This window comes from Neoarius graeffei, chromosome 20 (genome assembly GCF_027579695.1).
Source record: "Neoarius graeffei isolate fNeoGra1 chromosome 20, fNeoGra1.pri, whole genome shotgun sequence".
NCBI lineage: Eukaryota > Metazoa > Chordata > Actinopteri > Siluriformes > Ariidae > Neoarius > Neoarius graeffei.
The window spans coordinates 23,455,359-23,468,317 of record NC_083588.1 but is presented as its reverse complement, the minus strand read 5'-3'; the positions used below and the strand labels follow the sequence as shown (position 1 = coordinate 23,468,317).

General features: G+C 39.4%; 1 protein-coding gene across 1 annotated transcript in view; it reads left to right on the top strand.

The window, feature by feature from the left end:
- The first annotated feature begins 467 nt into the window (after window positions 1-467).
- Window positions 468-12,959, top strand: part of abca3b (ATP-binding cassette, sub-family A (ABC1), member 3b) — a 138,506-nt gene continuing 126,014 nt past the window's right edge. The window contains 2 exon segments of the mRNA XM_060901407.1: window positions 468-699; window positions 7,687-7,758. Coding sequence (XP_060757390.1) covers window positions 694-699; window positions 7,687-7,758 — 78 coding nt within the window. The 5' untranslated portion in view covers window positions 468-693.

Genomic DNA, 12,959 nt, shown 5'->3' with positions numbered 1-12,959 from the left:
CTCGTCTGACATCCCCTCCTACCGTAGGACGCTTCGCGGATGTAGGACCGTTTATCAGAACACCGGCACTATTGTCAGAGTTCTAGAAAACTCATCAACAACTTCTGACCGATCAGATTCGAGAATTTAGTAGCGCAGTGGTCTAACACAATACAGATATTATTCCATTTTCTTTAGAATCCTCCAGGTTTCTTCTTGCCAGCTCTCTCTCTCTGCAGCTTTGACGTGTCGTACTACCTCAGACAATGACGTCACGGAAATTAATCCCTGCTCGACTCGTTTCCTGGATAACGAACTGACCTGACAAGCAGTACAATAAACAGTAATTTCTACAACAAACACTTTATGCCTGTACTGAATCCGTCACGCCATCATCTCAGATTTAGATCAGAGTTGTCCTGGCCCAATGCTGTTCACGTGGCTTGAGCTGGCACGTCACGTGACTTCATTTGTTGACTGTTGGCGTGTACAGCTCAGCCGGGCGCAATGTCATTCCTCCGGAGTCAATGTTTACTAATATAATCACGGAGAAAGGGTAATTTTAAAACAATCTACACGCATGGACACATAGTCGGATGATTCGGCCGAAGGACAGCGTTGTGATTTAATGTTGTTTTATTGAAAGGAGGGATTTTTCCCCCCATATTGGCTGAAAGGACAGCTCATGAAGTTCATCTTGCATAGGCCCTTTGTATGAAGGTAATGGTTCTGTGCGATCTCTCTCTCATTCTCATTGTTCTGTTTCCTTGTTTATCGAATGCAGCTCAGCTCTCTGGCAGTCCGGCCTGTATTTTGCTTTAACAGAATTTGTGCGGTACTGAGTTCAAATCTAAAACAATAATCTTTAGCACATTGAAGTGTGCGTCCTGCATTGCTATAAATAATAAACAACCTCTTATTCCCCTCCTATACATCACTGTGTACCTACAGGCGGATTATACACCGTTTCTTCATCGATTATTTGTCTGTTTTTCAACTCGGTTTCATTTTGTTTGTATAATATTTCCAATAATAAGAAGCTTTCCAGACTTCCGGGTGTAGTGTAAATACTTTATTTATATTGACATCCTTCTTGAGCGTCCTATATTACCAGGTAGACTACGTCATGTGGATAATGCCCTCGCAGTGCATTGTGGGTTCCTTGTGTGTATTACTACCGAACGGGGTGTGGTTTTTAGATTCCCATCCTGAGCTCTTCTGGTGGTGAAGGGTTTTAGTTACTTCACGTGATCCAACTATCATTATTAATCATGAAACTTAATGATTAAAATAATAAATGCCAATCTCCTATTACAGCAAATGTTCACTGAAGAAGTTTATACTGAAATATTTGTAATGTGAGTAGCTGATTTGATGGTTGGTGCAGGATATTTGTTATTCCCATGAAAAGTTAACAGTTGGGTGCTGCATTGTTATTGCAGACTGATTTGAAAGGTCAGGTTTCACTGTTAGCTCCTAATATATAGATAAAAGTGGTGCTCCCAATGAGTGTATGAGCAAAATATTTGCAAGGGCACAAAATTAACCTGAATATAACAATAATAATAATAATAATATAGGGGCGGCACAGTGGTGTAGTGGTTAGCGCTGTTGCCTCACAGCAAGAAGGTCCGGGTTCGAGCCCCGTGGCCGGCGAGGGCCTTTCTGTGCGGAGTTTGCATGTTCTCCCCGTGTCCACGTGGGTTTCCTCTGGGTGTTCCAGTTTCCCCCACAGTCCAAAGACATGCAGGTTAGGTTAACTGGTGACTCTAAATTGACCGTAGGTGTGAATGTGAGTGTGAATGGTTGTCTGTGTCTATGTGTCAGCCCTGTGATGACCTGGCGATTTGTCCAGGGTGTACCCCGCCTTTCGCCCGTAGTTGGCTGGGATAGGCTCCTGCGACCCTGTAGAACAGGATAAAGCGGCTACAGATAATGAGATGAGATGAATAATAATATAGTGTATGAACCACTGAATTGTGTAGTGTATTTCACGTCAATAAATTGCTGCATTGTCTTTTGACAGTAATACTATGAGTTATGCATCACAGTTATAAATACATAGTTATTTCTTTCTTTGACAGTGCATGCCATGTGCCAGAAACAACACCACAGCATTTATTATAGTGTGACTGCTTGGTGCCTGGTGGACAGCACTGAATCAGCGCTTTCACTTTACATCATTACTACATAGTTACAATCCAATGTCAAACAATTGTCTGGTTACATGTCACATCCATGTGCTTTGGTGCTCAGAGTGCATAGTGCCATTCAAACAAATTACCGTGCACCTCTTTCTGATTAGAGTGCAATCACAGGTCATACATGTATAAGGACTCTCAGTAACACACAGACTTTGCAAAGTATGTGCTCTGTACCCTGCATCTGACATTACCAAGCCTTACATTTTATATTACTTTTCTGGTTTTGACCCTGTTTTTGCTTTTGAATTTTGAGTATTGTCACCTCTGATATCCTATCTGTTTTTCAACTCTGCCTTTTTCTCTCCGTTTTGGATGTTTGCTAGCCTGTTTTCAATAAAACTCTTTCTGCACTTACATCCGTCGACTGGCATTACAGCTAGTGGACTATAAAACTGTTTTAACTAGTTTTATATGAAACAGTCTTAAATATTTCTGTAAAATGTGTTAGTAAATAATCCCATGTTATTTTTTAAAAGCAAATTAAAAATAAGCGCTGGATAAAAACCCATCTATTTTATATAAATAAAGATAAAAATTTTGTTGTCTGGTGGTCAAGTCTTTGAGATACGTTGCCTTATACTTATGATCGAGTTCCCTGTGGGTATCACCGTGTTCATACGTACGGATGTTGTACGGTCAGGCCATCAAAAATCAGGTCGACACATTCTCTTAAAGGAATGGAAAATGTAACATAAATACATGCATGGGCTGGTAGCTTGTAATATTGAGAGCCTGTAAGAAAAGTTTCAGGCATGTTTGACCATTTATGAGAAAGTTGTGAGCATTTTTGTATCGCTGCTCTAATGCCACCAGTAGGCTGCCATGTTGCCTGATGGAAGGGCGATGCGTGACCTCATTTGGGTGCAAGGTTGAGTGTCGCTCTTCAGTACTGAAAGGGCAAAGCAAAAGGTCTACTAAAATGACAATGTGTTGTTGTTCTTTTTCACTATACATTTGAAATAGTGTATTAATGAGATGCAACCCTGACTTACGGACAAACCCAAACTCTTTACCTGTAAAACGAGGCTGAAACTATGCGTTATATCCAGGGCAGGAATTTCATGAGGGCCATGGCCCTCGTGCCCTCTCAATTTGGCCTTGTGCCCTTGGAAAAAAATATCTGCCGTAAGGCCACAGTGGCCTTGATGCCCTGCGGTTTTGCGGTTTTGTAGTCTGCCTCGTGACTGCCAATAGGCTTTAACATCACCTGCATCTATTGAGAAAAAAATACGTCTTTTGATGACATTCTGGATTCTTATAGGGCTTAAGTTTGTTACTGTTAAATAAGCATTGCTTGTACAGTAACGTTATATTGTTACAACGTTGACCCACTTTTAACGTTCCGAGGACCGACTGTAGCCGGTAACAAATGCTAATTAGCTTGCTGTCAAGTTTTTCCTTTGTTGAGCTTTAAGCGTAAGGTCATGGATGTTACTACTGCTTGTTCCTGCCATAATATGATGCGTGATATGTGCTGTTCATAGCCACTTTTTTAATCTATGCAGTTAGCATTGTTTTGTTACTAGTATTGTATGTTTCTTTTTGCTGTTTAACCGAAGTGTGACTGCTGCCATCTTGACAAGATCACCATCGCAAGAGATTTTCTCTCATTGTTTTTGGCATCATTACAACATTAACATTTACTTTTATTTAATTACCCCCTCTGTGTAAATTAGAAAATGGCGCAACTTCCTCTGTAGCCGTCAACGGGCAAGCACAGACTTCTTTTGAGCCAATCACAACAGGACAGCACTGTGGCCTGAGATAAAACATGATAGTTTAAGTTTGTTTAAATTACAAAAATTAGTACACCCAATGACTGTCTCATATACTCTTAATATACTCATATACTGCAATAAAACTAATCTTTAAAAGTGGTATTTACTCAAACTGTTTGTATAGAATGAACCTTCGGGTTAACAGTGTAATAGTGTTGCAGTGTTCTGCAAATTTGCAATTTAATATTTCAGATCTTGAGACATGAAAGCGCTATTTGAAAAATAAAAGGTCAGAAATGTTTTCTTTGTCGTCTGTTTAGTTCATTTTATTTCCTCAATAATTTTCCTTGATTGAGAAATCGGTCTGGGCTCTTATGGGTTAATCAGTAGCCTGCATGCTAGTATATGTTCCATTTACAGTCAAACATTTTGATGTACTCCAGGCTCAATTTTGATTAATCAAAAATCTGCATAGTAGTACAGTCTGAAGATGCTCTTGCACATTCGTTGTCAATTGAACAAAAATTATGGTAGGATATAGGTTTAAGAAGTTTTACAATTTTTGAAGTGAGTGATGGATTGATAAGTTTAGATATCTGTGAAGATACTCAGTCATCCAGGTACATAGTAATCTGTGGTTGGTAGAAGAGAGCAACTGGACTTGCTTGAAAAGTCTTGAAGACGTTTCGCCTCTCGTCCGAAAGGCATCCTCAGTTCTGTCTGTCTAATAGGGAGTATCAAGTATTTATCCTTTCATGGATCATAATAGAATCTGAATCAGAATGCTGATGGCTGCATTCTGATTCTACAATGCAGCCATCAGCATTCTGATTTGGATTCTATTATGATCCATGAGAGGATAAATACTTGATACTCCCTATTAGACAGACAGAACTGAGGATGCCTTTCGGACGAGAGGCGAAACGTTTTCAAGACTTTTCAAGCAAGTCCAGTTGCTCTCTTCTACCAACCACAGATAAGTTTAGATGTGTTCAATATTTTCTTATCTTCAGACATAATAGTGTAGGAGATGTTTCTTTACCTGCTTGATAGTTTCGACTGAGACTCCTATCTTCCTCAGAAGAGTCATTAGTCCTTAAATTAAATTCATTATAGACGTGAACTTAAAATCATTTTATTTTATGGCCTCGGTGCCCTGGCTTTTGGCCTTCGTGCCCTCAAAAAATTGACAGCACAAAAGGCCAAGTGGCCTTGCCCCTAAAATGACGAAATTCCAGGCCTTGTTATATCACACTTGTACAGAAAAAGGCGGAAATATTGCCAGAAACACCCGAGCTGCTTTCCGAATGGTTTCCGTAAAGTGTGACGTCACTTGCAGTACACGGCCATATTTGACAAAATGGACCATAGCGCCAGCTACATTTCTTCACAGATTCCATCAAGTATTTTGGACAATGACACGAATAGCGATGATCATAATACCATATCAATTAGTTACACACAAGTGAACAATATTTATAGAGTTGTTTTAGTTAGTCATTACCGAGGCTTTTTTGACAACACTAAATCAAAGCAAGGCACCCATCATACAACAAACATCAAGCTGCTTGGCTGCATCAGCAATTATTACGTTTATGCACAAAGGAATCCAAAATAATGTATCACACTTAATAAAAAGTTAGGGACGCCATAAAGTGTTTTCTTACTCTTTGAACTTCTCTTTTGCGGACTACTGACCGTGTTGTCTCGTTTGTCTTGTCCGCTTTTTGGCCGAAGATTGTGGGAACTGCATCTGGATTCAGCACTGGCTTGTGTGGTATTCCTAATGCCTGGTGCATCCAAGTTGTTTGAGTGAAGCAATTTTCTTCAAAATGTTCCGAGCACACGAGCTGCGAATGTGCTGTTTTTGCACCCGAAGGGCCATTCTAGTCAGCCCGTGAGAGGTCTGTCTCTGTGCAGCAAATGGCACTTATCCATTACCTTCTTACCTTTTTTTTGTCCATTGGGAATTGATGAAGGCTATTTTTTTTTTTCACTTCTGCCACTGATGCATCCTCCTGTAATGTTCACATAAATCCTGTATAGTAAAGCAGTGTTTGTTTACCCTCTTTTTGCGTTGCTGCGGGGGTTGGACTGTCTACCACGGTAATTACGGTAGGCTAGCCTGGTAACGTCTTGATGAAGTTTATGTATGAGTTGAGAGCATGCTAATGAGTGCTTATGCTGCCAGGAACATGGAAAAACTTGCACACTTGCCTCTTCGACAGATTTAGGTAAGTCAGATTGTATGCAGATCTGTTTGTAGGTAGTCTAGCAAGGTCACAGTCTGCAGAATGAGGCTGTCACGGCAGCACTACTTGTACCAGGGATATAAATATGAAAAGTTGCCTCCCCCATTCAGTCACATAGGACTACATCAGCTGTTCACTCTTACCTTGCTGTTTATCATCAGTGACATCAGTATTATCTTTCCCCCTCCACTTTTTTGTTAGAGAAAGGGAATTTCAATTTTTTTCAGATAAACTTTGAATGAAATAATCTCCAGCCAGGGGCAGCTTCAAGTCTTGCTCGTTATGCGGCGCTTCTGTGTCCTGCACCCAAATGACATTGGAGCATTGCCGGAAACAATCGGGTGGATTTTTGTGATTGGTTAAAATATTTTCAATGGCGGCATCCATGAAATCGTCCATGATGGGGGAATTCTGCAGAGAAACCGACTTTCAGAGATGGATATCTTAGTTGTGTGAGCTCCTTATTTTCAGTTATTCGCATGAATTGCTAGTTTATATCATAATCTATCTTCATAACTGTATTTTAACCATGGGCTTTCTTTTCATTTAAGTATGGGGCTTTGCGCGTGGGTAGCTCCACTAAAAAACAAAAGAAAATGATCTTTGTTTCTGACTAATCATTTTTACAGTGATTCTCAATTCTTTGCAATATTTGAAAAAAAAATTAAAATGAGAAGTAAAGCTCATGTCAAGTCAGAATTTCATTATAAACTATTAAATGAAGGAGACCACATGCATCGGAATAGAAATGTCATAAGAACTTTGTATTGATTTACAGTGACTCTTCACTTTAATGGAACAAATAGACCCAAACCACCCTAGCAAAATGCCTTCCACAAGCACAGTTCTTCTGTTAATTTGTTGCTTGTCTGTATATTGAAATGTATTGAGATTAATTAATAAAATGCCAGTAGGAGCTTGAAGTTAAAATACCCTATCTGACTATTCTGTGATTTTAAGGTACTGACTGATAACATTTCAGAAAGATAAAAATGAGTCCTATTTATTATTGTTGTTGTCGTCGTCATTATTTAAACACTTTTTAACAATATTTTGGTGTAAAAGATGACATTTAGTTGCATGTAAATAACATGTTTATAAGACTAACTAATTTTTACTTTCAAAAAATGTCAAATAGTGCATTATAATTTCAAAATTCTGTAATAGTAACCATGATTCTCTAGGTTCTATGTTAGAAAATTCAGCGGTTACAAGTGATTTGAAAATAATAAACAGATCTTCAGAGATGATTACTCTCGGATGATTATTCTGAGATATATGGTATTGGTGTGACTACTGTAAGTTTTAAAATTGTAATGTTAATTTAAAAAAAAATCATCACCATGATTTAAATAGTGACAATTGGACAGCTTAGGAAAGCTCAGAATATTTACATTGTCACATTTTCTTAATCCATACCTCTGTGAAAATGGCATTTTAAGAATTGAAGGGGAAAAAAACAAAACAAAAATAAAAGCACAAATTGCTGGTAATAATGTTACATGTTGTGGCTAATTTCTCTTTATTTTTTAGGTTGTTAATGAACTAAACATGACTGTGTGGCGACAGTTTGGGCTGCTACTGTGGAAGAACTACCTCCAGCAAGTGAGTCTCAATTTTCTGTATTTCATCAATTAATGGATTGCCGAAGTGAGCTGGAAATCCAACAAAAGGACATTTTCTGGATGGGAAATAACATGTAGTTGTTTTGCTTTACATCTGAACAAACTACTTAATGCTGATGGTTCATTAATAAGAAATTACTTAGAAAGAAGAAATGATGATGCTTATAGATCAGAAGCACATCAGATTATTTATTTATTTATTTATTTATTTATTGCAAAGGCCAAATATTTAAACACTAGTTATATAAGACTTAGAGTTGGGCACTTTAAGCATCATACAGAATCTAAACACAGCCGATCAATTCAGTCAGTGCTGAGTCCATTACTCATTTAAAGCATATCTGTCTAATTTGCTAAAGACAGTTCACACACTCAGCTGATGCTTTATCTAGTCAGCTGTTGGGGACTCAAACAGAAGGTGTCAATAGTTAAGCCTTATAACCCTACTGAAAATCTTGTCCAATGATTTTCTTGGTTTGTATGTTGACAAACGGAGACATTTTAAAGGCTTACTGTCAGCAAAGTGTACATATAGTTTACTTAGATTACAATGGAGTGATGCAACAGTGTATTTCTTGAAATGAACTCATTGACCAGAGCAGTGGATTGTTCTGTTTGGATTGAGTATATAACCAAAGCCTTGGGTGTGATTTTTGGGTCAAATAACCCAATTATTTTTGTTTAGTGGACCGAAGCTACTGAATTCACATCACAGACTTCCAATTTTATTAGTTTTTTAAAAATGAGCAATTAATTAGTTTAGGGCCATGTGGACCTAAATTGTCCGCATGATACTACATCATGCAACATGTGGTGGGCTTTCCCTGTTCGCGCAAGGATTGCGGGATACAAATTTGAAACAGGAGAGGAAAATGGAGGATGCAAATGAAACGTTAAAGACCGACTACAGTAATGGAAAGTGAGAAGAAAAGACATGTTGTGAAGGAAAGGAAACACAGGACCAAACTAATAATAAATATTGGCGGTCAGCGAGCACCTCTGTGTGATCAGCTGTTTGTTTAGCAACAGAATGATGGAACTGTCAGTGCACGGTCAAGGTAAACCTGTAGATGGTAGTAATGCAACACTGGATGCCAGTTGCTGTAAAACCCAAAAGAAGAAGGAAAAGAAGAAGAAACGGGTAAACCTGCGCATGCGCACACCAGACTTCCTCTGTCTGTTTGACTGTGCGAAGTGAGCAATTTCATGCACATTTATTTGCTAGGGAATCCCCCTCAAATTAAATAACTTCCCAGCTATGGAATAGCCTATTTATTTATTTATTTATTTATTTATTGAGATATATCGCAATGACTACATTTCACCAATTTTATGAAATTGAAAGGTTGTATAGCTTGAAATGTCCCTTAGCATGTTTCACCTTGACCAGATGCCTTTGGTAGCAATCAAGAGCCTTCTGGTAGAATTCGGAGAGTTCATTTAAATTTGTGCGTGTCCTGGCATGGATCTGACTTTTAAGCACAGTCCACATATTTTTTTTTTTGGTAGGGTTGAGATCAGGACATGTTTTAAGCTTAATGTTAGCCTGCTTTATCCGTTCCACAACCAGCTTTGATATGTGTTTGGGGTCATTGTCCTGTTGGAACACCCAATTGTGTCCAAGTTTCTGATGGTTTGAGGTTATGCTGAAGAATTCTTAGGTAGTCCTCCTTCATTATTCCATTCACTTTATCCAATGCACCAGTTCCACTGGCAGCAAAACAGCCCCAGAGCATGATGCTACCACCACCATGCTTAAGATTTGGTACAGTGTTCCTCTGTACCTCTGGTAATTGTGGCCAAACAACTCGATCTTTCTCAGTTGACCATAAAACTTTGCTCCAGAAGGCTTTTTCTTTGTCCATGTTGTCAGCTGCAAAATTTAGTGAAGCTTGAAGGTGTCGACTTTGGAGTAGGGGCTTCTTTTTGGAAGGCAGCTGCTCATTCCATGGCGATGTTAAACTCTCGTGACTGTGGATGGTGTTCCAGCAGCTTTCAGTTCATAGCAACCCTGTGCTTTGGTGGTTCCTGGGTTGCTCCTGACCATCTGAACCAATTACCTTTCAGCTGAGGCTCACTGTTTGTTTGGGTCTTCTTCCAGATCATGGCAGCATGGCTACAACCTCCCAGCAACTTGTACTTGTCAAACAAACCCTTTTTATGTTGGCACAAAGAAGCTGGCAGCAGTAGACAATCATGATCTCGAGCAGGAAGTTAAGAGAACTTGGCCTTGGCATGTTAAAAGACATTTTGGAACTTTCAGTACCACTGACTTAATAATCTAATTGGATGTGTGAGATATTTATATAAAAATATTCAGGCCTTTCAATGACATAATTTGGGCTACACCCTGTATTTCTGAATTCGGGCTTTTTCCATCGTGATGCAGGGTAATTTGGGCTTTTCTGCACACACAAAGTGCTGTTTTCCCAGTGGTCTGTGTTTAAACTTGCTGCTGCTTTTTTTAGCTACAGAGTTATGAATAAATAAAAATCTATGAATGTTATTTTTACCTTTATTGCAAAATGTCTACAGTATTAATCCCTCTTGATGTACATGCACATGACAAAAATAACTAGAAAAGCACTCAGAGCGCAGACCTCCGCCAAGAATCCTTTAAAAAAAATCCAGGATCCAGAAGGTGATCCAGATCACCGCCAAAATTTAATGGATTGTTACTTGTGCCCAGTCACACCTCTGGAAAAAATTTCAGAGCAATCCGTTCATAACTTTTTCCGTAATGTTGCTAACAGACTATGGAATCAATTTTGTGCCAAAATTTTCATACAATACTTTTGAAATATCAAACAAAAACGGCAAATCAAAATACAAAAAAAAAAGTCAATTTTTTTAGACTGGCAAACAAATTATTCGTGTAATCGTGCAAAATATCAGTCTATTACTCTTCAGAAACCTTTTATTTTTGTTCCGCGTCTTTCTCAGTTTTGCTTGACGTAATTTATTTTGGTTGCGATTCCAGCTTTCTCGTTTGCTCTCCCTGACTTTTTGCTTGCAGTTTTGGCACAAACTTCACATGTGGGTGGGCTGTCCAGGAATGCATTCCCATTGGGTAACTTGTGTTTGACTGACAGCTAGGCTCAGCCATTCCCTACTCGGATTCTGGCGGACTGTTTGACGAGTGACCGATCCATTGACGGTAAACAAGGATCGAGTGGACTTCAGTGGCGACTATGATATTGAATTAATTCAACAAAGTGTAAATTCAATATTAATAATTCAATATCATAGTCACCACTGAAGTCCACTCGATCCTTGTTTACCGTCAATGGATTGGTCACTCATCAAACAGTCCGCCAGAATCCGAGTAGGGAATGGCTGAGCCTAGCTGTCAGTCAGACACAAGTTACCCAATGGGAATGCATTCCTGGACAGCCCACCCACACGTGAAGTTTGTGCCAAAACTGCAAGCAAAAAGTCAGGGAGCACAAACGAGAAAGCTGGAATCGCAACCAAAATAAACTACGTCAAGCAAAACTGAGAAAGACGCGGAACAAAAATAAAAGGTTTCTGAAGAGTAATAGACTGATATTTTGCACGATTACACGAATAATTTGTTTGCCAGTCTAAAAAAATTGACTTTTTTTTTCTTTTTTTGTATTTTGATTTGTCGTTTTTGTTTGATATTTCAAAAGTATTGTATGAACATTTTGGCACAAAATTGATTCCATAACAGACAAACCAACAAACAAACAAACAAACCAACGCTACCGAAAACATAACCTCCTTGGCGGAGGTAATTAGAAGACAGTTAGTACTTAAAAGATGTGTTGTGGCCTGAGGAGAGCCTGGAGGAAAGGAGTCTGTGAATGAAAAAGCAAGTTATGCACTGTTGCCATCGAAGAGACAAACCTGTAGCAGACCTGTGACACAAAAGGATTTTCAGTCACATCACAAGAATTGGCAGTGCAATTCACAGTATGTAGTCAGGTAAAAGATTTTAGTTTAAATGAAAGGCCAGTGTCTAAGACTATCATCAACAAGAGGACCAAACTCCAAGTTACTGATTCCACCCACACTTGCACAACTGTGTGTATTTAAGATGCAAGCTGTATCTTAAATACACACAGTTGTGTCCTGAATAGCACTCTTTTATTCAGTCTTTTACCAGATTTAAATCCTATGACAGTAGGTATCAGAGATGTATTGCAGTTGAGGTCAGATAATGTGGGATATAGGGCTATTTTTAGGTTTTTAAATGATACAGGAATTATTAGGAGAATTTAACACAATAGGGTAGTAAACAGGGGCGGCACGGTGGTGTAGTGGTTAGCGCTGTCGCCTCACAGCAAGAAGGTCCTGGGTTCGAGCCCCGGGGCCGGCGAGGGCCTTTCTGTGTGGAGTTTGCATGTTCTCCCCGTGTCCGCGTGGGTTTCCTCCGGGTGCTCCGGTTTCCCCCACAGTCCAAAGACATGCAGGTTAGGTTAACTGGTGACTCTAAATTGACCGTAGGTGTGAATGTGAGTGTGAATGGTGGTCTGTGTCTATGTGTCAGCCCTGTGATGACCTGGCGACTTGTCCAGGGTGTACCCCGCCTTTCGCCCGTAGTCAGCTGGGATAGGCTCCAGCTTGCCTGCGACCCTGTAGAAGGATAAAGCGGCTAGAGATAATGAGAGAGAGAGAGGGTAGTAAACGTTCTGGTTCACACTCCAGTCCAGAAGGTGGCGGTAATGCACCTAAAAGCTGTTGCCAACCACCATAAAACAACATGAAAGAAGGTTTACCTAATGTGGAAATCCCGCTCTGGTCATTGTACGCAAGTCTCGCTCCTCCACGAAATCATGGCGTGCCGATTACCATTGATGGAGAATTCGTGCTCTGCGCGAGGCTTATGGCTAGTTCGACGAACCCGGAACAACATGGGAATGGTGCGGATTTCGTGTCAATTACGAGACATACATGCTAAATCTCGCTAATTTTGGTGTTTTTAAAGAAGAAAGTCAAGACCTTGGGTTTTATGCAGCCAAGTTTATTTAATCGACATTTTTAAAAAACTTTTGGACACATATTTTGGGCGCTTTACCTTAATTTGGGCACCTACAATGTTATCCGTTGCAGGTTTCATGTAACTGAAAGGCCTAATGTTTTTTACTATTTATGTAACATTTTTACCTTGTGTTGATTTCAGAAATAACTTAAATAACTTGTGCACCAGATTCTTGG